Source organism: Schistocerca gregaria, chromosome 1 (assembly GCF_023897955.1).
Source record: "Schistocerca gregaria isolate iqSchGreg1 chromosome 1, iqSchGreg1.2, whole genome shotgun sequence".
In the NCBI taxonomy this organism is placed as follows: Eukaryota; Metazoa; Arthropoda; class Insecta; order Orthoptera; family Acrididae; genus Schistocerca; species Schistocerca gregaria.
In genome coordinates this window covers 770,896,766-770,922,645 of record NC_064920.1, presented here as the reverse complement: position 1 = coordinate 770,922,645, position 25,880 = coordinate 770,896,766, and the positions used below count along the sequence as shown (strand labels likewise).

The 25,880-nt window shown below is 39.3% G+C and overlaps 1 protein-coding gene across 3 annotated transcripts in view; it reads left to right on the top strand.

Moving 5' to 3' along the window:
- LOC126268335 (ras GTPase-activating-like protein IQGAP1) overlaps positions 1-25,880 on the top strand; it is a 345,429-nt gene that overhangs the window by 161,017 nt on the left and 158,532 nt on the right. For all 3 annotated transcript variants that reach the window (XM_049973901.1, XM_049973902.1, XM_049973903.1), the window contains 2 exons: positions 4,698-4,790; positions 21,037-21,201. In XM_049973901.1, coding sequence (XP_049829858.1) covers positions 4,698-4,790; positions 21,037-21,201 — 258 coding nt within the window. The remainder of the gene's footprint in view (positions 1-4,697; positions 4,791-21,036; positions 21,202-25,880) is intronic.

Genomic DNA, 25,880 nt, shown 5'->3' with positions numbered 1-25,880 from the left:
TTAACTCAGTCAGAGTGAAATGTCAGCTATCTTTATTGCATCAAAATAGTCGAGGATTGAGAAATAAAAATAATGAATTAATTATCTGTAAATAAAACAGAAAGAAACTTCCACATGGGAAAAATATATTAAAAACAAAGATTCCAAGACTTACCAAGCGGGAAAGCGCCGGCAGACAGGCACATGAACAAAACACACAAACACACACACAGAATTACAAGCTTTCGCAACTGGCAGTTGCTTCGTCAGGAAAGAGGGAAGGAGAGGGAAAAATGAAAGGATGTGGGTTTTAAGGGAGAGGGTAAGGAGTCATTCCAATCCCGGGAGCGGAAAGACTTCCCTTAGGGGAAAAAAAGGACAGGTGTACACTCGCACACACACACACATATCCATCCGCACATACACAGACACAAGCAGACATATTTAAAGGCAAAGAGTTAAGGGCAGAGATGTCAGTCGAGGCGGAAGTACAGAGGTAAAGAAGTTGTTGAAAGACAGGTGAGGTATGAGCGGCGGCAACTTGAAATTAGCGGAGGTTGAGGCCTGGTGGATATCGAGAAGAGAGGATATACTGAAGGGCGAGTTCCCATCTCCGGAGTTCGGATAGGTTGGTGTTGGTGGGAAGTATCCAGATAACTCAGACGGTGTAACACTGTGCCAAGATGTGCTCTCTGCCCTTAACTCTTTGCCTTTAAATATGTCTGCTTGTGTCTGTGTATGTGCGGATGGATATGTGTGTGTGTGTGCGAGTGTACACCTGTCCTTTTTTTTCCCCTAAGGGAAGTCTTTCCGCTCCCGGGATTGGAATGACTCCTTACCCTCTCCCTTAAAACCCACATCCTTTCATTTTTCCCTCTCCTTCCCTCTTTCCTGACGAAGCAACTGCCAGTTGCGAAAGCTTGTAATTCTGTGTGTGTGTTTGTGTGTTTTGTTCATGTGCCTGTCTGCCGGCGCTTTCCCGCTTGGTAAGTCTTGGAATCTTTGTTTTTAATGAATTAATTATCTGCATAGATGAATTAAAATTCTCAAACCCAGCTGACATGATCTGCCTCTCTGAACATCATGTGGCCACTGGTATAGAACTTTCAAGTGTTACAGGGTTTAGGTTAGCGTCTCACTTTGGTAGATCAGAAATGGAGAAAGGAGGAGTTGCCACATTCATTAGGAACTGTCATAAATTTAAGAACATAGACATTCACAAATTTTGCCTAGAACAGCATATGGAAGCATGTGCAACAGAATTAGAATTTCACAAAAAAACCTTCATAATATTAAGTGTCTGTCGATCACCTGCAGATAACTTTAATCTGTTCATAAACCACCTTGAAGCTTGCCCATTTAGCAACCAAAAACAGAAATAGTGGTTGCTGGTGATTTCAATGTAGATTTCCTTAAAGACTCTCCCAATAAGAACTTATTTGAGTTAGTAACACTATCATTCAACTTAATTCCCACTGTAAAGTTCCCCACTACGGTAGCCAATTGCTGACAAACAGCCATTGATAATATCTTTATAAAAAAAGTCCAATGAACAAATTTATGTTACAAAACCAGTAGTCAATGGCCTCTCAGACCATGACATGCAGTTCCTTCTGTTAAATGTTAATAATGAACATAATATTAAATCTGTTAAATCTGAGCTCAAGAGGGTAATCAATAAGCCAAAAATTGATTATTTTAGGATACTCTTCAAAGACATTTACTGGACTGTTGTTTACAGTCCTCATGGCATGGCATGAATGAAAATTTTCTAGTAAAGATCTTACCTTATTTGAACACTGTTTACCCTTCAAAACTAACCAAGGTTAGAGCACAGTCTACAAAGAAGCCATGGATTACTCAAGGAATAGGGGTATCTTGGAAAACAAAAAGAAAACTATATCTGTCAATCCGAAACAGTTCCGATGTTGATGCTATAGAACATTACAAGAAATACTGCAAAATATTAAAGACTGTAATACGGATGTCAAAAGGAAAAGATGGTCATATCAGATAACAAAGTAAAGACAATATGGGATATAGTGAAGGAGGAGACTGGTAGAACCAGACATGAAGAGGGACAAATAGCATTAAGAGTAAATGATACATTGGGGACAGATGTGTGTAGTGTTGCAGAACTTTTTAACAAATGTTTTATAACTGTTACTGAAAAGGTGGGGGTGTCAGGTTCTGTAGATGCTGCTATGGAAGACCTCAGACCAGACATTTCAAGCAACTTCCATAATATCAATTTGACCCTAACTACTCCAGCAGAAATAATGTCCATCATAAAATCTTTAAAATCAAAAACATCTAGTGAGTATGATGCAATATCAACAAAGTTAAAGAATGAGATTCTGAGCTAAGTAAAATATTAAGCTCTCTGTGTAATCAGTCATTTATCAGTGGAATATTTTCTGAATGGTTGAAATATGCTGAAGTTAAGCCACTGTTTAAGAAGGGAGATAAAGAAATTGCATCAAATTTCCGTCCAAATTCACTTTTGCCAGCATTTTCAAAAATTTTAGAAAAAGTAATGTACAATTGGCTGTATAACCATCTTATCTCAAATAACCTACTATCAGTCGCAGTTCGGATTTCTAAAGGGTTCTGATATTGAGAAGGCTATCTACACTTACAGTGAAAATGTGCTTAATTCATTAGATAAAAAATTGCAGGCAACTGGTATATTTTGTGATATGTCAAAGGCATTTGTCTGTGTAAAATATAATATCCTTTTAAGTAAATTAGAATATTGTGGTGTAACAGGAAATGCTGCAAAAATGGTTCAAACCTTATATCTCTGGCAGGAAACAAAGGGTGTTATTAGGAAAGAGACATGTATCAAGCTATCAGGCATAATCCGACTGGGAACTAATTACATGTGGGGTCCCACAAGGTTCCATTTTGGGACCCTTACCTTTTCTTGTGTATATCAATGACCTTTCATCAGTAACATTACCAGTTGCCAAGTTAGTTTTGTTTGCCGATGATACAAACATTGCAATAAATAGCAAATCAAGTGTAGTCTTAGAAAGATCAGCTAATAAAATATTTGTGGACATTAATCACTGTTTCTTAGCCAATTCTTTGTCACTAAACTTTGAACAAACACACTACATGCAGTTCACAACTTGTAAGGGGTGACCCACGAGTATATGCCTAACATATGACGACAAGCGGATAGAAGTAGTGGACGGTGTTAAATTATTGGTATTACAGCTTGATAATAAATTCAACTGGGAGGAGCACACCACAGAACTGCTGAAGCGTCTTAATGTATCTCTATTTGCAAATGCAAATTGTGTCAAACATTGGGGACATAAAAATTAGAAAGTTGGCATTCTACACTTACTTTCATTCCATAATGTCATATGGGATTATTTTTTGGGGTAATTCATCAGCAAAGCTAAAGTTTTCCGGGCACAAAAATGTGCAGTAAGAGTTATATGTGGTGTGAACTCAAGAACATCCTGCAGAAGCCTGTTTAGGGAACTAGGAATACTAACTACTGCTTCCCAATATATTTATTCCTTAATGAAATTTGGCATTAAAAATATATCACTTTCTCAAACCAACAGCTCAATTCATGGAATCAATACTAGAAATAAGAATAATCTTCACAAGGATTTAAAGTCACTTAGTCTTGTACAAAAAGGTGTGCATTACTCAGGAACACACATTTTCAATAACTTGCCAGCAGCCATAAAAAGTTTAACAACCAATGAAACTCCTTCTACTTCATTGATGAAGTTCTCAGGAGAACCAACTGATTTGTGTGTGTGTGTGTGTGTGTGTGTGTGTGTGTGTGTGTGTGTGTGTGTGTGTGTGTACAATCTAACTTCTGCAACAATTCAGTGCAGTAATGTGTTCATTGTAAATAAGTATTATAGTAGTTCTATTACATGTATATTACCTTGTAAATAATTTTTTTTTTTTTTTAATTCAGTGCATTAATGTTTGTAAAATGATTCTTTCATATTGTGTTCATTAACAGAAATTATGATCATTCCACTTGGGATCTATGGAAGGTACACCAGCTTATTTGTTTCAGTTGTAAATATTTTTCATGTATTATTGTTTTTCTGACATGTTCTACATCCTGGAGGACCTCCTCACTACAGATCAATTAGAATGAAAGTAAATCTAATCTAAAATCTAACCTTCTGTAAGAAACCGGGAAATAATATTGGCTACTCAACTAACACTAGTAAATACTACGGGGTCACCCTGCCATTCATGCCATATGACCTTAGTGTACTTTTTAGAGCAAAAAGTGGTAGATTGGCAATGTACCAGTGGTATATTGGCAATATATCTACATTTACTTTTAGTGCACTAACACAGGTGTCACTATTCAAAACATTTCCTTCAAGCATTTATTCAAAGTAGAACATCAATTATTATTCACTTTCTAACTTCATAGTACATTCTGTTGCTAATGGAGCTATATTATTCACATTTCTCATGATTTGAGACTTTAATGTATAGGTATTGACCCCCCGCGCGCTCGCTCTCTCTCTCTCTCTCTCTCTCTCTCTCTCTCTCTCTCACACACACACACACACACACACACACACACACACACACACACATTCACTCACTTATATTTTTTTTAAAAAAAAAACCTTGGGAATTCATGTCCCAGGATTTGTACACTTCTCACTAACACATTAATATAGAACTGGGCATCATTATAGCAGATGCATTTGTTTCAGGCTTGGTGGCGAGGAATACTGGCACGCCGCCTTTATTGTCAATTGAGAAAGCATCAAAGTGTTAAAGACCCATTGGATTTCTATCGTGAGCATGTGAGTATTAATAAATGAATTGGTTTTAATAGTTCTTGTTTTCATTTTATGTCAAAAACACTCATAATCAGCTTATCCAAGACTATTGGTATTTCTAGATACCATTACATTGTCCATTGCCTTAGACTTAACATTCAATACTAGCACTATTTTGTGCATTCAGTCTGAGACTACAATGTTTGAATATTTTCAACTGCAGAAATTAAAGACTTGGGTTTAACACATCCTCAGCCTGTAAGTAAGCCGTGCATTGCTGAGTTCGTATGACGCTGAAGATAAATACTCGTTGATTTGGACTCTGCCGCTTTCCTTATCTTCTCCTTTTTCCAACTTGTGTGTGTGTGTGTGTGTGTGTGTGTGTGTGTGTGTGTGTGTGTGTGTGTGTGTGTGTGTGTGTGTGTGTATGAGAGAGAGAGAGAGAGAGAGAGAGAGAGAGAGAGAGAGAGAGCACACTACTCTGAATGTAACAGTATCAAATGAGAATGCTCAATGTTTTAAACCTACTTAAAGCCCTCCCTCCTCCTCCTTCTTCTTCTTTTGAGTCTTCAGTCTTCTGACTGGTTTGATGCGGCCCGCCAGGAATTCCTCTCCTTTGCCAACTTTTCATCTTACTTCAGAGTAGCAATTGCAACCTATGTACTCCAATCTCAGTCTTTCCATACAATTTGTACCCTCTGCAGCTCCCTCTAGTATGAGTACTATGGAAGTTATTCTGTGATTGTATAACCAATGTTCTATTATCCTGTCGTTTCTTCTTGTCAGTGTTTCCCTTGTATTCCTTTCCCACCCATCCCTGTGGAGAACCTACTCATTTCTTATCTTATCAGTTCACCTAATTTTCAACTTTCTTCTGTAGCACCACATCTCAAATGCTTCAGTTCTCTTCTGCTCCAATTTTCTGACAGTCCATGTTTCAGTACCATACAGTGCTGTGCTTCCTGTATACATTCTCTGAAATTTCTTCCTCAAAATGAGGCTGATGTTTGGCCAGGAATATTCTCTTTGCCAGTGTTAGTCTTATTTCAAGTCATCCTTGCACTGTCCATTACTGGTTGTTATGCTGCCTAGGTAGCAGAGTTTCTTAAATTTGACTACTTCATGATCCCCAATTCTGATAATTCCCACTGTTCTCATTTCTGCTACTTCTCATTACTTTTGTTTTTCTTCAATTTACTCTCAGTCCATATTCCATACTCATTCGACTGTTCATTCCATTCGGCAGAACATGTAATACTCTTTCACTTACAGTGAGGATAGCAATGTCAAAAGCAAATCATATCATTGATACCATTTTCACTTTAAATTTTAATCCCACTCTTGAACTTTTTATTTCTGTCATTGCTTCTTCAGCATTATACTGAGTAGCAAGGCTGAAAGACTACATACCTGTCTTACACACTTCCTAATTTGTGCACTTCGCTCTTAATCTTCCACACTTATTATTCCCTTTGGTTCTTGTGCATATTGCATATTACCTGTCTTTCCCTATAGCTTACCCCTATTTTTCTCAGGATTTTGAACATCTTCCACAATTTTATGTTGTTGAATGCTTTCTCCAGGTTGATAGAGCTTATGAATGTGTCTCGATTTTTCTCCAGTCTCGCTTCCAATCTCAGCCACAATGTCAGAAATGCCTCTCTGCTGCCTTACCTTCCTAAAGTCAGATTGATCATAAACATAAGATCCTCAATTTTCTTTTCCATTCTTATGTTTATTATTCTTGTCAGCAGCTTGGGTGCATGAACAGTGAAGCTGGTCAAGCGATAGTTCTTGCAGTTATATGTCCTTGCTATCTTCGGAATTGTGTTGTTTGTTGTTGTGGTCTTCATTCCTGAGACTGGTTTGATGCTGCTCATCATGCTACTCTGTCCTGTGCAAGCCTCTTCATCTCCCAGTACCTATTGCAGCCTACAACCTTCTGAATCTGCTTAGTGTATTCATCCCTTTGTCTCCCTCTACGATTTTTTACCGTCCACGCTTCCCTTCAATACTAAATTGGTGATTCGTTGAAGCCTCAGAAAGTGTCCTATCAATTGATCCCTTCTTCTAGTGAAGTTGTGCCACAAATTCTTCTTCTCCCCGACTCTATTCAGTACCACATCATTAGTTAGGTGATCTACCAATCTAATCTTCAGCATTCTTCTGTAGCGCCACATTTCGAAAGCTTCTATTCATTTCTTGTCTAAACTATTTATCGTCCATGTTTCACTTCCATACATGGCTACACTCCATACAATTACTTTCAGAAAAGTCTTCCTGCCACTTAAATCTATACCCGATGTTAACAAATTTCTCTTCTTCAGAAATGCTTTCCTTGCCATTGCCAGTCTACATTTTATATCCTCTCAGCTTCGACAATCATCAGTTATTTTGCTCCCCAAATAGCAAAATCCCTGTACAACTTTAAGTGTCTCATTTCCTAATCTGATTCCTTCAACATCACCTGATTAATGCGACTACATTCCATTATCCTCGTTTTATTTTTGTTGATGTTCATCTTATATCCTCCTTTCAAGACACTGTCCGTTCCATTCAACTGCTCTTTCAAGTCCTTTGCTGTCTCTGACAGAATTACAATGTCATCGGCGAACCTCGAAGTTTTTATTTCTTCTCCATGGATTTTAATACCTACTCCGAACTTTTCTTTCGTTTCCTTTACTGCTTGCTCAATATACAGATTGAATAGCATCGGGGAGAGGCTACAGCCCTGTCTCAACCCCTTCCCAACAGCTGCTTTCCTTTCATGTCCCTCGACTCTTATAACTGCCATCTGGTTTCTGTACAAATTGTAAATAGCCTTTCGCTCCCTGTATTTTACCCTTGCCACCTTTAGAATTTGAAAGAGAGTATTCCAGTCAACATTGTCAAAAGCTTTCTCTAAGTCTACAAATGCTAGAAACGTAGGTTTGCCTTTCCTTAATCTTTCTTCTAAGATAAGTCGTAGGTCAGTATTGCCTCACGTGTTCCAGTATTTCTACAGAATCCAAACTGATCTTCTCCGAGGTCAGCTTCTACTAGTTTTTCCATTCGCCTGTAAAGAATTCGTGTTAGTATTTTGCAGCTGTGGCTTCTTAAACTGATTGTTCGGTAATTTTCACATTTGTCAACACCTGCTTTCTTTGGGATTGGAATTATTATATTCTTCTTGAAGTCTGAGGGAATTTCGCCTGTCTCATACATCTTGCTCACCAGATGGTCGAGTTTTGTCAGGACTGGCTCTCCCAAGGCTGTCAGTAGTTCTAATGGAATGTTGTCTACTCCCAGGGCCTTGTTTTGACTCGGGTCTTTCAGTACTCTGTCAAACTCTTCACGCAGTATCATATCTTGAATTTCGTCTTCATCTACATCCTCTTCAATTTCCATAATATTGTCCTCAAGAACATCGCCCCTGTATAGACCCTTATATACTCCTTCCACCTTTCTGCTTTCCCTTCTTTGCTTAGAACTGGATTTCGTAGGCACTATCTATCTTACCCCTCATGAGATAAGCCTCTACATCCTTACATCTGTCCTCTAGCCATCCCTGCTTAGCCATTTTGCACTTCCTGTCGATCTCATTTTTGAGACGTTTGTATTCCTTTTTGCCTGCTTCATTTGCTGCGTTCTTGTATTTTCTCCTTTCATCAATTAAATTCAGTATCTCTTCGCTTACCCAAGGATTTCTACTAGCCCTCGTCTTTTTACCTACTTGATCCTCTGCTGCCTTCACTACTTCATCCCTCAAAGCTACCCATTCTTCTTCTATCGTATTTCTTTCCCCCATTTCTGTCAATTGTTCCCTTATGCTCTCCCTGAAACTCTGTACAACCTCTGGTTTAGTCAGTTTATCCAGGTCCCATCTCCTTAAATTCCCACCTTTTTGCAGTTTCTCCAGTTTTAATCTACACTTCATAACCAATAGATTCTGGTCAGTGTCCACATCTGCCCCTCTAAAGTTTTTTCAATTTAAAATCTGGTTCCTAAATCTCTGTCTTGCCATTATATTATCTATCTGAAACCTTTCAGTATCTCCAGGGTTCTTCCATGGATACAACCTCCTTTAATGATTCTTGAACCAAGGGTTAGCTATGATTAAGTTGTGCTCTGTGCAAAATTCTACCAGGCGGCTTCCTCTTTCATTTCTTAGCCCCAATCCATATTCACGTACTAAGTTTCCTTCTCTTCCTTTTCCTACTGTTGAATTCCAGTCACCCATGACTATTAAATTTTCATCTCCCTTCACTACCTGAATAATTTCTTTTATCTCATCATACATTTCATCAATTTCTTCATCATCTGCAGAGCTAGTTGGCAAATAAACTTGTACTACTGTAGTAGACGTGGTCTTCATGTGTATCTTGGTTACAATAACGCGTTCACTATGCTGTTTGTAGTATCTTGCCCGCACTCGTATTTTTTTATTCATTATTAAACCTACTCCTGCATTACCCCTATTTGATTTTGTATTTATAACCCTGTATTCATCTGTCCAAAAGTCTTGTTCCTCCTGCCACCGAACTTCACTAATTCCCAATATATCTAACTTTAACCTATCCATTTCCCTTTTTAAATTTTCTAACCTACCTGACCGATTAAGGGATCTGACATTCCATGCTGCAATCTGTAGAATGCCAGCTTTCTTTCTCCTGAATTGTGTGGATGATGATTTTTTGAAAGTCTAATGGTACATCTCCAGTCTCATATTCTACACATCAACATGAACAGTCGTTTTGTTGCCACTTCCCCCAATGATTTTTGAAATTGTCATGGAATCTTATCTATCCATTCTGCTTTACTTTATCTTAAGTCGTCCAAAGCTCTTTTAAATTCTGATTGTAATGTGGGGTCGCCTAACTCTTTCCTGTTAATTTCTGTTTCTTCTTCTACCACATCATTCTCTTAGAGGACTTCAGTGTATTCTTTCCACTTATCTGTTCTCCCACATGCATTTAACAAAGCAAGCCCCATCACACTATTAATGTTAACGCCCTCGCATTTAATTCCATTGAAAGTTGTTTTGACTTTTCTACATGCTGAGTCAGTCCTTTCAACGATCATTAAAATTTTTTCATGCAGACATTTTTGCCTTAGCTTCACTGAAATTCCTGTTTATTTCATTCCTAATGAATTGTATTTCTGGATTTCTGTAAACATTTTGTTCTTCTTTCTTTTGTCGATAAACTGAAGTATTTCTTCTGTTAGCCATCTTCCCCCCCCCCCCCCCCCCCCCCTTTTCTTGTGCCTACGTTTTTCTTTCCAGCTTTTGTGCTTGCCCTATTTAGAGATGTCTCTTTCTCTTCAACTGACCTACCAACTGAACTATTCATTATTGCATTATCTATAGCCTCAAAAATTCATGTCTCTCTTCATCCCTTAGTACTTTTATATACCACTTATTTCCACATTGATTCTTCCTGACTGTCTCTTAAACTTCAGCCCACCCTTCATCATCACTGAATTGAACAGAGTATTCACCATTACAAGCTGAAATTTATTGCGTATCTTAGTCTTTCTTCTCTCTCATTCATACTACCAAGCCCATATTATCCCGTAACCTCTTCATCTACTCCTCCTCATCCTGCATTCCAATCCTCCGCTACTATTATATTTTTATTTTCCTTTATGTACTGAATTATCTGTCCAGTGTGCCTGAACTATTGTCACTGTTGTTTGGGTGTTGATTCTGATGGGAACACCCTTAGCACGGATCTGTGCATAGTAACTCTCTTTGCCCCACCTTTGTAGTCATAACACATCCTCCCCCTTGGCAGGTCTCTGGAGATCTGAACAGGAGACTAGTCTGGAATCTTTTGCCAATGGAGAGATCATGACACTTTTTCAGTTATAGGCCACATGTCCTATGGATACACATTATGTGTCTTAAATGCACTGGTTTCCTTTGCCTTCCTGATCCTCATGCCGTTGATCATTGCCGAGTCTTCTGTCTTTTGGGGGCAATTTCCCACATCAAGGGCAAGAGAGTGCCCTGAACATCTGCCCACTCCTCTGCACTCATTTACAAGGCCATTGGCAGAACTGACTTGTTATGCCAGAAGTATTTGGCCGTCATTGCTGATGATTTTTATTCAAAATTTAAGCAGTGGTGAGGTTCAGACCTCACTTAAAGGCTAATTTTCTAAAATGCTTCATCTAATATCAGTACCAGTCATTATAATATGGCTCAGTAGATCAGCACATATATTAACAGTAAATAGGTGTCTTGTATGCTGCCTATTTTAACAGTGTCCGTACTCAAAAGATTACTTTGTAATTGGATGTGGGTCACAACATAGGTATGTGGATCCCTCAGTCGAATAGGTAGCTAGCGGCATAGGAATTTTTCAGGTCTATTGACTCTTTGCAATCTGAGTGGCTTCATACAAGGGAATAAGTCAATAACAGGGTCTAGCTGAGGTTTGTCAGATTTCTGTGGTTGGAGACAGAACAGAGTTAGGTATCAGACTAGGGAGGTAGAAATGGAGGAATGAGCTTTTGGGTTGGTAATTTGGTCTGATTTTATTACTTCTTCCTGAGTTTACCTGAACATGTTGAAGAACACACACCCTGAGTCATAATTTCAAAGAGTATAGAACATGGAGGACACTTACTAGAGACTCAGATTACTAGAACAGGTAGCGTGCATTGTCTATCACTTGCACTCGAATCGTGAAAATGAGCCAGTTTCTTATTGTTCAATTTGAACTCTCAAGTTCCATTACACATCATATTGTAAGTGACGATCAGTCATAGTCATGATAGGCTAACTACTCACAGTCCAGAGGTGCATACAGGCAAGAACCCAAGTCCTTCTTAGTGTACATGCTTAATTGAATATTCTTTCATTCACAAAATTTACTGCTGTCGACTGATGCCAACAGACAAGCCTTGTGTGTCCAAGAATTCTCAGACTGTTGAACTCTGTCCTGCTTGTCAACTGGTGGCCTCTTTATACTGTGTTGGGGCTGTTTATTTGGAGATGGTATGTGACTGCGTCACATTTTTATTCACAATTCGGAATCAGCCAGATTGAAATTGCTGGTTTCTTAATGCTTGCGACCTCGTATTGGTCTAGGGAATGCGTCAAGCACTGTACATCTCCATCAAGGTTTTCAGGCTCCACTTGTTAAATTTCTTACCAAGATGATGAGTTTGTTGGTAATCCCTTCATGATTCTTTCATTATGGTTAAGAAACATGAGAGAACATTAAAGTGTCAAAGATCCTTCTGATAATTAGTTGCAGTGTGTGCTTGGTGCTTATACAAAGATGATAGGAGAGTTTAATTTGGAGTTTCATTTATTTTCTTTTTAGAAATAAATTTAAAAATGTTTAGTGCATCTGTTTGATCAGATTGGGCATATTCGCCTTCCAAATCTGTAGATTAGATTAGACTTTTTTTTAAATACTTGTTCCACAGATCATGAACTTTGTAATGATTTGGAATATGTCAGTTTAATAAAAAGTCTCTTTACATAACATAATTAAATTTTTTTAGTAATTGTAAAATTGCTGATTATGTCAAAAAATTCATCATTCAGAAATTCATTTAATTCATTTTTAAATGCTTGTTGGTTATCTTTTTTTATGCTATTTAGTAAATGATCAAAGACTTTAGTGGCAGCGCGATTCATCCCTTTCTTTGTTGCAGTTAGATTTTACCCAGAATAGTAAAGATTAGTCTTTCTCTTATTGTTGTAGCTATGGTATTGCTTTTGAATTTGGATTTGTTATTAATAACAAAATTTTGTAAGTGAATGTCTATGTATTGTGAAGCTTCTGTGGGTATTCTAGTTTCTTAAATAAATGTCTGCAAGATGTTCTTGGCTGAGCTCGAGCTATTATTTTGATTACACACTTTTGTATAATGAATATTTTTTTCCCTTAGTGATGGATTACCACAAAATATGATGCAATGCAAAAGCAGTGAATGAAAATAGGCACAGTAAGCTAATTTACTGATATTATCATCACCAAATTTTCAGTAACCCTAGTACCAGAAGTCACTGAATTCAAACATTTCAGCAGATCATGAACGTGGTTCCTCCAGTTCTCCCTTAGCTACAGACTTCTGCTCAAAGTATATATTTATTAGTTGTGTTATGCCATTTACCAAACAGAACTGTATATCAAAATTTGCTGAGAGTCATTTGCAGAGAATCACTTATAATTTTCTGAAAGACATTATTTACAATTTCCTCAGCTAGTTTGTTTGTTGGGTGTGATTACCATACTTGTTACATCAGCAAAAAGAATTAGCTTTGCGTCTTTGTGAATATAGAGTGGCAAGTAACTAAATAATAATAAACACATCAACAAAGGTTTTGATCATCTCAGTTCCCAGAACTCCTGAAGATATATGTTGACTGTGGATATTGTATCACGGACATAGTCCCTTTGACAATTCAGAGATTTCACTAAACTTGCCCAAAGATGTAAAAAACCATGCATAAGCAGCGCCTATTAGATGGAGGGGGTCTGACAGCCAATCAGTTGCAGAGTTACACGATTCTTGTTTTCTGTAGTACAACCATGTTTAGACAGTCAGTACCACAGGTCAAACACATCTGCAGTGTTACTTTCTGCCAGGAAGAGCTCTTAACAAGGGAAGTGTCCTGGCATCTCGGAGTGAACCAATGTGGTGATGTTCGGACATGAGGGAGATACAGAGAGACAGGAACTGTTGGTGACATGCCTCACTCAGGCAGCCCAAGGGCTACTACTGCAGTGCATGACCGCTACCTACGGATTATGGTGCAGAGGAACTCTGACAGCAATGCCACCATGATGAATAATACTTTTCGTGCAGCCACAGGACGTCGTGTTACAACTCAAATTGTGCATAATAGCCTGCATGATGCGCAACTTCCCTCCTGAAGTCCATGGCAAGGTCCATCTTTGCAACCATGACACCATGCAGCATGGTACACATGGGCTCAACAACATGCCGAGTTGACCACTCAGGATTGGCATCATGTTCTCTTCATCAATGAGTGTCGCATATGCCTTCAACCAGACAATCATAGGAGACGGGTTTTGAGGCAACCCGGTCAGGCTGAACACCTTTGGTGGTCGTGGAAGGCACTATAATGGCTGAACGATATGGGAATGTCATTCTCCAACAGACACTGGAACCATATCGGCAGCTCATTGCAGAGGCATTTGTTTTCATGGACGACAATCTGTGCTCTCATTATGCACATCATGTGAATGACTTCCTTCAGGATAACGACATCGCTCGACTAGTGTGGCCAGCGTGTTCTCCAGACATGAACCCTATCGAACATGCCTGGGATAGTTTGAAAAGGGCTGTTTATGGATGATGTGACCCACCAACCACTCTGAGGGATCTACGCCGAATCACTGTTGAAGAGTAGTACAATCTGGACCAACAGTGACTTGATGAACTTGTGGATAGTATGCCATTACGAATACAGGCATGCGTCAATGCAAAAGGACGTGCTACCGGGTATAATGAGCATATTGCTAGTTTACAATGTGTAATTAGCAGTCTAAGAATGGAAATCCACAGCCTGAAGTCCGAAGGTATGGAACGGAAGTCGAAGCGAAACATGGATCCATTGCTTCAATACAGACAGAAGGACAAAAACTTTCGCCAGAACATGGCTACATTGGTGCAAAATGACGCTGATAAATCATCAGAATGGAAGGTAGTACACAACAAGCGTCAAACAATCGGCACTAAAACTTCGTCTACAGCAAATGTTTCGAGGTTCGAGAATGTAAACAATTTTGATGTACTTTGTTCTAGTAATAGTCTCACAGAAAGTGAAAACAATCGTAAGAAGAGTGTGCCGATAAACTATCGGAAAAAGGTTAGGTTTGATCTTCCAGAGCCACAACGTTCAGTTAACAGCAATGAAAGTGAAAGTGGCAGTGGTGTTATCCAGTCTGCTGTGAGTGAAACATCAACAAATCGTCTTCACATTTTTGCTGATAGTCATTGTATAGGCATGGCTGATATAGTGAAAAGCAGTTTTAATGCTGCCGATGTTTGTGGAATTGTGAAACCAGGTGCTAAACTTAAAGAAGCTGTAGCGGGGTGTGATCCTGAAAAAGTAAAAAACAAGTGTGTGATCTTAATAGGTGGCTCAAACAACGTCGCCTGCAATGAAGGGAATGATATCATACAGTTGCTTAGGAAGAAAATATCGGCGCTTCATCAGTCTAAGGTATTTGTTGTGAACATTCCAAAGAGACATGACTTAATTCCACTGTCCTGTGTAAATGAGGCTATCTCACAAACGAATTCTAAGTTAGCAAAGTTGTGTAAGTATTTTAACAATACTTGTGTTGTAGATATAAGCAGTTTTGGACGAGAATTATTTGCAAGACACGGTATGCACCTGAACAGATCAGGGAAAAAAAGCATTAGGTACCCTCTTAAAAACAAAAATATTGGAAAGAAGTCCACAAATGTACCCCAAAGTTGGAACCAATCGCACTTAAATGGCTCCAGCCATTAACTCAGACTCGATTTCAAACTCATATGTTTCAGGAAATTGTTAGTAATGAACATACTGTGTCTGTAGCTACAGATAATTTTTAGGCAAAAGTTTACATCTGTCTCTAATTCCAAAGAAATGTCTATTTTTCACCAAAATGTGGGAGGACTTGGTAATAAAGTAAATGACATTACTGTTCTGTTAGAGGAACCACAAGGAATAAAAGATACTGATGTATTATGTTTTAGTGAACATCATGTGAAAGATATTGAAAGGTTACAACAAAGTGGTTACTGTCAGGCAGCGCATTACTTTGGAACCATCATGGAAAAAGGTGGAGTGGTAATTTATGTAAAAAACAACATATCGTACAATGCATTAGATTTAAAGAGCCATTGCATAGAGCAACAAATTGAAGTATGTGGTGTTGAGATTACTGTAAATGACTTCACGGCTGTAGTGTTAGCAGTGTATAGATCTCCCTCAGGGAATTTGAATGCATTTCGTAAGCACTTAGATTCTTTATTATCCATACTGTACTCAAAAGTCCAAGAACTTGATAATTACTGGTGACTTTAATGTTGATTTCCTAAATGAGAGCAATAGTAAAGCTGATTTAGTGCATTTAATGGAGTCTTATAATCTGATGGCAATAATAGATTTCCCAACTAGGGTTACTGTTAACAGTAAAAGTCTGATAGATAATATATTTATAGATAAGTCTAAATGCAATGAGATCACTGTACATCCAATCCTTGGCCTTTCTGATCATGGTGGTCAATTGCTTAGGCTCAATTACATCAGTGTGTGCAACAGTACGGAGCATTCTTGGAAATCTTTTAGGATAATAAATGAACAGGGCCTTAAAAAATTCAATGATAGCCTAAAAGAGAGAGATTGGAGCCCAGTTTATAGGGAAACGGACATAAACAAAAAGTACAATTCATTTTTAAATGAATTCATGTCTGTATTTGAGTCCATCTTTCCCAAAAAAAAGTAGTTAGAAATAGTCATATAGGCAATGCCAAGAAGTCTTGGATCACTACAGAGATAATAACATCTTGTAGAACAAAGAGGATGTTATAAAGTTCTCTCAGGACTTGTAATGATCAAAAGAAATGACAACACTACAAACTTTACTGTAGCATTCTCAAGAAGGTTATAAATAAATCTAAAAGTATGTGCATAAAATCAGAAATTGAAAGCTCAGAAAATAAAATTAAAACTATGTGGAATGTAATAAAGAGGGAAACTGGCAGGACAACAGGGAACATGTCTCAGGTAGAGATTAAAACAGGGGACAGTGTCATAAAGAAACCTGAGTTGGTTGCAGAAATATTTAATAACCACTTTTTGAGTGCTGCAGAGAAAACAGGCTGTAATGGTTCTATGGAAGAATCATTGTCCCTCCTACAGAAAGCTATTAGCAACAGAATCCTACAGTTATCCTTACCTCCAGTTACTGTAAGCGAAGTCATTAAAAAATAAAAATTCTGCTGGTGTGGACAATATTTCTAGTAAAATACTGAAACACTGTTATAAATTTGTTAGTCCCGTCTTATGCAACATATACAATGCATCCCTACAAGATGGGATTGTCCCTGACAGACTTAAGTTGGCTGTAGTGATTCCTCTCTTTAATAAAGGTGATAAAAGCATTGTTACAAACTATCACCCAGTATCCCTATTAACTACCTTCTCGAAAATTCTAGAAAAACCTCAGGAGGATTGTAGACCATCTCAACTTCCACAGTATCTTAAGCAATAATTAGTTTGGTTTTTATGCCAGTCTTTGTACTGAACAGGCAATATTCTCTTTCAGCAACCAAGTTTTGGAAGCCATTAAAAAAAAAAAAAGTCTCCAGTGGGTATTTTTTGTGATCTTTGACTGTGTAAACCACCAAATTCTTTGTAAAAAGGCAGAATACTATGGTTTAGGTGGTACTGTTGGCTTGTGGCTACAATCATATCTACAGGATCGGAAGCAGACTGTAATGCTAAATGGCTCTTCTGGAGAACCTGCCTGGTCTGAATGTGGCACGATAACGTGTGGTGTGCCTCGAGGCTCCGTTTTGGGCCCACTGCTTTTCCTCATCTTTATTAATGATCTTCCTTTTTGTTCTGAGACAAACAGCAAATTTACCCTGTTTGCCAATGATACCACATTTCTAATTGACGATTTGATTGATCATGATCTTGAACAAACTACAAATACTGTTTTTAATGACATCTTAAATTGGTTCTCCTCAAATGGTCTCTCACTCAATGCAGATAAAACTCATTATATGAGGTTCTATACATCATAAAGTAATCCCGATGAAATTCACATAAAATGTAGAGATGAACCAATACAGAAAGTTGAAGATAAAAAATTCCTGGGTGCTTACATAGACAGTAAATATAATTGGTCAGTTCACATTCTTCATCTATGTAAAAAACTTAGTTCAGCAACATTTGCGATACGGGTAATTTCTTCAGTGGCTGAATTTGACACTATTAAGGTTGCCTAATTTGGCTACTTCCACTCATTGATGTCATATGGTATCATATTCTGGGGGAACCAACCACTTTGCAAAAAAGGTTTTCACCATCCAAAAAAAGCAATCAGAATAATGTGTTGGGTCCATCAAAGACACTCTTGCAAGCATTTGTTTCGGAAAATAGGTATCCTAACAACTGCCTCACAGTATATTTTTTCTTTGCTGACCTTTGTGTACAAAAATTATTCCATCTACCAATACAACAGTAAATTCCATGGTTATAACACCAGAAACAAAAACAATCTACATTTCGAAATGAAACGTCTCACTCTGGTACAAAAAGGAATTTACTACTCCAGCATTAAGCTGTTCAATGCTTTACCACTACATATCAAATGTGTTCATACAGAACAGCCAAAATTTAAACAAGTTCTCAAAGATTACCTGACAGAGAAATCTTATTATACTGTGGATGAATATCAGAAAGAAAATGTATACCATCACTAAACTTATTGTGTCTAGTAGTAGTTTAATTGATTTTATTGTGCATTTGGGCATTAGCACACTCTTTGTAACAACAGATTGGCTGTACATGTATTTACTTTTGTAGGCCTAATATCTGACTTAACTTTGTGCTCTTATCTTTAACCTTTATTTGAAACTCCGTTTTCTGTTAAATGGTTGTTATGTTATCTAGCTGACATTGTATCTGTTACTGTATTTATAGTATGCCTTACTTAAACTATGTACAATTTGCCATTGAATTGCCCTTGTATTTATTGTAAGTTTAAATTGAAACCTGTACAATTTGACACTTTCCATATCCTTGTGATTGACTCACTAACTGGATCTACAGAACAAGAAATAAATAAATAAATATTAGAAGTACCAACGTTTATAGAAATCTAGATCACCACCTCCGAAGGTCTTGCTGTATGGTGGTACAGTACAGGTGATGTGTGTAGTAATAATAATAATAATAATAATAATAAGACTGAACCCTGTGGAACACATTCTTGATACCTCCCCAGTTTGAGGGATCTGCTGATTTCTGTACATTGTGAGAACTGTTTATTTCAACCTTCTGCACTGTCCCACTCATGCCACAATACTTAAGCTTATACTGAAAAATTCTATGATGTACACAATTGAAGGCTTTAAGAGGTCACAAAGGATCCCAGTGGTTGATGTTCGCTTATTCAGAGTATTTAATATTTGATCAGTGAAAGCATAGATAGCATTTTCTATTGAAAACCTTTCTGAAAAACAACTTAACACTTTGTTAGAACTTTATTTTTACAAATATATGAAGCTATGATCTCATCATTCATAGAGGTGGGGGTGATAAAAAATCCTTGAGCTGGCCCTTCACTTGAGGAGGAGAGCAAAGCTCTAAGGAAGCTCATAAAGAACTTTACCTAATCAATTAGCTAAAATTTTTAATATTTTACTGAATTTTGTTGAAAAATTACCAGCTATTGGATGTGCATCTTCTATTCAAACATGCACTATTCCACATATATTCACAATGACTGACTTAACCCTTGCTTGATGTCTGTTATTTATTTATTTATTTATTGGACAGCAAGGCTCTTTAAACTAAAAAAATAGTTTTAACATGGACATGCTTATTATAGACTCTACCCTTTCCAAAAATTAATTCATTATCATCTCTCTTTATTATAACGGGGCAAAATATTTATGGTTATGTTGCAGTTCTTAGTATAATAATTTGAAATTTTTCGAATGGGATCAGAAAATACCCCAGGTCTATAATACAATAAGGCACCTTCTCAGCCAGCATTTGTGTGTCCATTGTTGTAGCCAATTTATGGGAAATACATACACGTGCATGTTTGAACAAATTCACAGTTAGGAATTGTGTTTTGTTAAAGTAAGATGTGGCATTATATTTTATTTTTTAATGAGCCGGTTTTAACAGATACACATGAGAGGGGTGGTGGTGATGATAATGAATCAGTTTTTGGAAATGGGTATGAGAGTGGTGCTGATGTAGATGTGACAGGAAGTTATACAGGTTGTAGATGACATGGATGTTAACGAATGTGAAGAATATAACAACAGTGTTTAGGAAACTAGTGCACCTACTCTTGCACCTAGAAGTGGACATATAACATATTATGTAATACTACCTGATGTGTGCAAGCAGACTCCCAGGAGTATAATAAGTGAAATTAACCCCCCCCCCCCCCCACACACACACACACACACACACACACAACTATTGTCTCCAGGCACTAAAGACATTGCTATACTAGTGGTTGGGCAGGGACTTGCATCAGGACAATTTCCACTGTCTTTGGTGTCTTATGGGGACCACACTAAAATATATTGCTACTGCTGTCAGCATAAAAGAGGTACCATGTGCTTCTGGCTTGGTGTTTCTAATATAGTTCTTTGCACACGAGTATTGCATCTGGTTTCTATGGACTTATGATGTCTGCTGCAGAATCACCACCACCTACTAGCATCACAAAAGGAAGTGGTGCAGTGGTTAGCACACTGAATTTGCATTCAGAAGGATGGCAGTTCAGATCCGCCTTTGGCCATCCAGATTTAAGTTTTCCGTGGTTTCCCTAAATCACTCTAGGCAAATACCAGGATGGCTCCTTTGAAAGGGTATGGCCAATTTCCTTCCCCATGCTTAACAAAACAATTTGAGGTTCTGCTCTGTCTTTAATGGCCTCATTGTTGATAAGACATTAAACCCTGATCTTTGTTCCTTGATTCCTTCATAACAGTGGCAGCCAATTTTGTGCTATGCAAGCAGATTTTGCTTGTGCTGTAAATAGTTAAGTTTCCACTACAGACACTTGTTTTGACTTCATAAGAGAGATTCAAATTAGAAATTAATTTTTAAGTTGGCTTCCCAAACACCAACCACAACTCCTGCCTTCCTATATGCTCTCTAGGATTGATAGCAGATAGTGTGGAGGACCACATAAACATCCTCATGTCTGTGGTTGTTCCTCAAACAATTCTTTCACAACTCATCTTGCTGAAGAGACAGGGCTGTGGAGGCTAACAAATGTATGCATATGACCAGACAGTAACTACTTCCATATGCTTAGAGTTGTCTTGAACTTAGAATGTGAGTTGCAACTATTGTATTTCCAATCCAGGTACAGTGTTCATGGCCACTAGGCAAACCTGATCATGACAGTAAATCATTGTTACAGCTGCTGTTGAAATATTAATTTCTATCCACTTCTATGATTGAGGAAAGGTGTTGTATTCATTCATGATAAAATTCTTATCTATTTCCTGCTCCTTTGTTCAGTGCTAAGAGTAACTGTTTTTCTAGGAGAAACTTGTGGTGAAAATCCAAGCATTTTGGCGTGGTTGTCTTGCTCGCCGGGCGTTTTTGTCTCTTGCTCATGAGGCACAGCCATCATTTTGTGCAGTTCGTCATTTTGCAAAGTTACTGAAGGATGGCGTAGATGACTATGAACAAGAGCTACTGATGCAGGTAAGGTTATTTTATTGTTATTATTACCAAAGTTGTTGACCTACTAGGTCACCATATTGTCTAGAAGACAAGCCAGGGAAAATAGAGTACAGAAATGTTAAATTTAAAGAAAGAAATATAGGCCTATCAGTACTTGCCTTTAAAACACACATTTATTTGTACAGATGATTGATCCCCATTACCTTCCTCCACACACATGCTCTGTTCATGAAAGGAAATTCCAAATAGACAGTTGTGTTATATGCTAATATAGTTCAGGGAGACCTTTCTGTTGATCTCATGAGCTTCTAATATGTAGTTCCCACCAGAGAAAAGAATAGGCAACCTTGAATGATTATGGAAGAATGGAAGGAAATGTGTGTCTCTAAATGTCAAAGAAATAAAATATAAACGAGATAATTGTTAACTGCAGAATAATTTGGGATAAACTACTAAAATTACTCTCAAAAGTAATGCTCACATATCAGTGCTTTGAGCCAAGTTTCCATTCCTTGTTCTAGATAGCAGCAAAATCTCTTAATTCCAGATGGAATAGTATTTATTTTCTATGCATAACACATACTTTTTCATACATGGACAGTGCCAACAAATCAGCATTAATGCCCGCAGATAAGTTTTCTGCTCTACTCTACAATCGTACTGTTTGAGGCGTTCCTACCATAACTACTACTTGAATGGTTCACTGGTGCTGTGACAGATGATACTGAGTAAACTGCAGAATATTTCCACAATACATCTGCTCGTCATCTTCAGATGCAAATGTCCCATTGCCATCAGACACATCATCTGTGAACCATTCAAGCAACTATTCTACAATTTTTTAAATTCACACAGTAGGACACTTATTCACTTTATATGCAATTGTATTTATTACTAGGACCATTGTTGCTGACATTATCTTTCTCGTTAGTTCCGAATTACACATTTATTTATGGATAAACTATTGCATAAATTGCTTATTAAAAAATCTTCAGTCAGCATATTCTTAATACCATTTTGTTGCAAATTGTGGGAAACAACTTCTTCAACATGAGCTTTTGCTATTGTCATGAATCTTTTGTTAACAATATGTAAATCAGTCTTGTACATCATGTTGTGGTTGTGAATATGCATGTTCCTATTTGTGACCTCAGTGTTGTGTGTGTTTTTTTTCTTCTCCCCCCCCCCCCCTCCGCCCCGCCACAGTAACGTAATGGCTTATAGAATATACATGACACATATTGTAAGAACATTAATTCTTGTAAACAGTTTTTTTTACAATCAGTTTCGGATCTTACTTTTTCCACGATTCCCAAGGCTCTCTTCTGCAATATTAAAATCATTCTTATATTATTTTGACAAGTCCTCCTCACACTTATTACATAAGATAAGAAATGATGTACTAATCCAAAATATACATTTCTTAGCCTTTCAGCATTCAAATATGGTGATAATGTTCTTAATACATATAGACTGTTATTTTTTTCAGACATGATCAGCCTGCTGCTTCCATGAGTTTCTCATCTCTGTATAAACCCAGAAAAGCTCCTTGATAGAATCTTATTATTCTCAATTTTTTCTCTATTTGAACCACTTGGCTTAAAGGGATTGTAGTTGTTTTTTCCATTATCATATATAATTTATATATACTGGTTTCTACCCTTTAAATTTGTTTTTAATAGTTGCATAAGAATTCCAGTGACACCACTCATCACAGTATTTGAAAGTGTGTGCCATGATGTACTCAGTTAAAAGCTTAGGAGAGCGTCAAGAATACACTTGCTGCTTGGAATTTTTCATGTGTTTTCTTCAGTTTGTAATGATCAAATTGCACTACTGCTGACATTGTACTTCAGCCACTTCTGAAATCGTGCTTTAAATCACATAACATGTCAGGATTGTTGTAACAATCCAAGAAGCTTTTTATCATTTTCTCCGCTTTTTTTGTGAAAGACTTCAACTACAGATAGTTTCACCTTATTGAGCACAGTTAATTATATGAACTATTGGTTTTACTAACTCATGTTTACATTTCTTTGGTACAGATAGAGAAATTTCACCTGATCTTTCTGGATTTATGATTTGAGGCTAGCAATAAGCTGCAGAATGTCATTAGTACCTGCTGAAGGTAGTGTACTACAATTCTTTGCATCAAGGGTGTTATATGTAGGATTGTTCATCCTATTTCATCCAGATATCACTTTCAGCAGTATCTGTAAAGTAAGCACTAAAAATATTGCTACTTGGAGATGGACCAGAAATGTCATCATTGGTCACGCACATGCTACAGTATTAATTTCAGTTTCTGTTGCATTATTTCTGATTTTATTTACGATTCACCAGAAAGACTTTGAAGTGTTATCTGAGCCTTGTATCTGTTGATTCATTCTTTCTTCTATTCATGTCCTGACTACTTTGTAGAAATGATACTTGCACTGCTTATAGAGTGATTTACATAACTCAGAGTTAAAAGTTTTATGGATGATATATGTTTTTTTTTAACATCTAATTGCTCTGGCTTTTATTTTAAAGGTGGATTGTTATTGATTTTTCACTTTTTCAGTGGCATGGTGTCGTTTATTTTTTCAATGAGGTGGCACCGTTAGTGCCCAGCCAAAACATCATAGTACAAGCTCCATTCAACAATGAACTCAATGGCAGTCTTTACTCACTTCCAAGATTCTTGGCATACACTGTGTCTTAGTATAGCAGTATTGTTTGCGTATAATATTCTCTTGTGTTCGTAATTTTACTTGGTTTGTGTTAAGTATTAAATTTTAAGACTAAAGTCTCACCTAAATGATCTGAAAGGTGACCATTTAGAGAATTGGCTGAGATGATGTGGTCATAACATAATTTGTTAACTACTTTGTGTGTTAGCTATGAGTATTCTAGCTGGTACTAGTTCGAGTAGGTCTTCAGCCCCATAGGTAAAATACAATCTGGAAAATGTTTGCCCTCCTGACAGTCACATGATAGATTTACACTTCTGTACATAATACTAATTTACTCATAACTTCCTCAAATGATTTCAGGAATGTATCAAAATTTTTGGAGGGTTATCTGTGTAATCTATAAACTGTGTGTCTACAAAAAAGAATTAAACAAACCTAAAAACAAATCAGAGCATTCCGATTTTGTACTCTTTGTCAACACAGAACTTGCGTACCGACAATATTTTTCTGTTGTTGTTATAAGTTGACCTTTCTCAGGTAAATGGAAATACTAATAGCGCCATAAAAATTTAAGTTACCGGTGCAATCCACAGAAAATATTCAACTGTGACAAGGAAAACGTAAACTATGTGTGGCATAAACCCAGCAGTGTTACAGATTACCCACCTCTCCCCCCTCTCCCCCCTCTCCCCCTCTCCCCCTCTCCACCCGCTCCCCCACCCTCCCCCCACACTCTCCCCCTCTCCACCCTCCCCCCACCCTCCCCCACCCTCCCCCACCCTCTCCCCCACCCTCCCCCCACCCTCTCCCCCTCTCTCCCCCAATCTGGCCCCCGTCTCTCCCCCATCTCTCCCCCATCTCTCCCCCATCTCTCCCCCATCTCTCCCCCATCTCTCCCCCATCTCTCCCCCCTCTCTCCCCCCTCTCTCCCCCCTCTCTCCCCCCTCTCTCCCCCCTCTCTCCCCCCTTCTCCCCCCTTTCTCCCCCCTCTCTCCCCCCTCTCTCCCCCTCTCTCCCCCCTCTTTCCCCCCTCTCTCCCCCCTCTCTCCCCCCTCTCTCCCCCCTCTCTCCCCCCTCTCTCCCCCCTCTCTGCCCCCTCTCTGCCCCCTCTCTGCCCCCTCTCTGCCCCCTCTCTCCCCCTCTCTCCCCCCTCTCTCCCCCCTCTCTCCCCCCTCTCTCCCCCTCTCTCCCCCCCTCTCTCCCCCCTCTCTCCCCCTCTCTCCCCCCTCTCTCCCCCTCTCTCTCTCCCCCCTCTCTCCCCCCTCTCTCCCCCCTCTCTCCCCCCTCTCTCCCCCCTCTCTCCCCCCTCTCTCCCCCCTCTCTCCCCCCCTCCCCCCCTCTCCCCCCTCTCTCCCCCCTCTCTCCCCCCTCTCTCCCCCCTCTCTCCCCCCTCTCTCCCCCCTCTCTCCCCCCTCTCTCCCCCCTCTCTCCCCCCTCTCTGCCCCCTCTCTGCCCCCTCTCAACCCCCGTCTCTCCCCCCTCTCCCCCCTCTCTCCCCCCTCTCTCTCCCCACTCTCTCTCTCCCCACTCTCTCTCTCCCCACTCTCTCTCTCCCCACTCTCTCTCTCCCACTCTCTCTCTCCCCACTCTCTCTCCCCCCACTCTCTCTACCCCACTCTCTCTCCCCCCACTCTCTCTCCCCCCACTCTCTCTCCCCCCACTCTCTCTCCCCCCACTCTCTCTCTCCCCCCCGCCTCTCCCCCCCGCCTCTCCCCCCGCCTCTCCCCCCCGCCTCTCCCCCCCGCCTCTCCCCCCCGCCTCTCCCCCCCGCCTCTCCCCCCCGCCTCTCCCCCCCGCCTCTCCCCCCCGCCTCTCCCCCCCGCTCTCCCCCCCTCCCGCCTCCCCCCCCCGCCTCCCCCCCCGCCTCCCCCCCCGCCTCCCCCCCCCGCCTCCCCCCCCCCGCCTCTCCCCCCCGCCTCTCCCCCCCGCCTCTCCCCCCCGCCTCTCCCCCCCGCCTCTCCCCCCCGCCTCTCCCCCCCGCCTCTCCCCCCCGCCTCTCCCCCCCGCCTCTCCACCCCGCCTCTC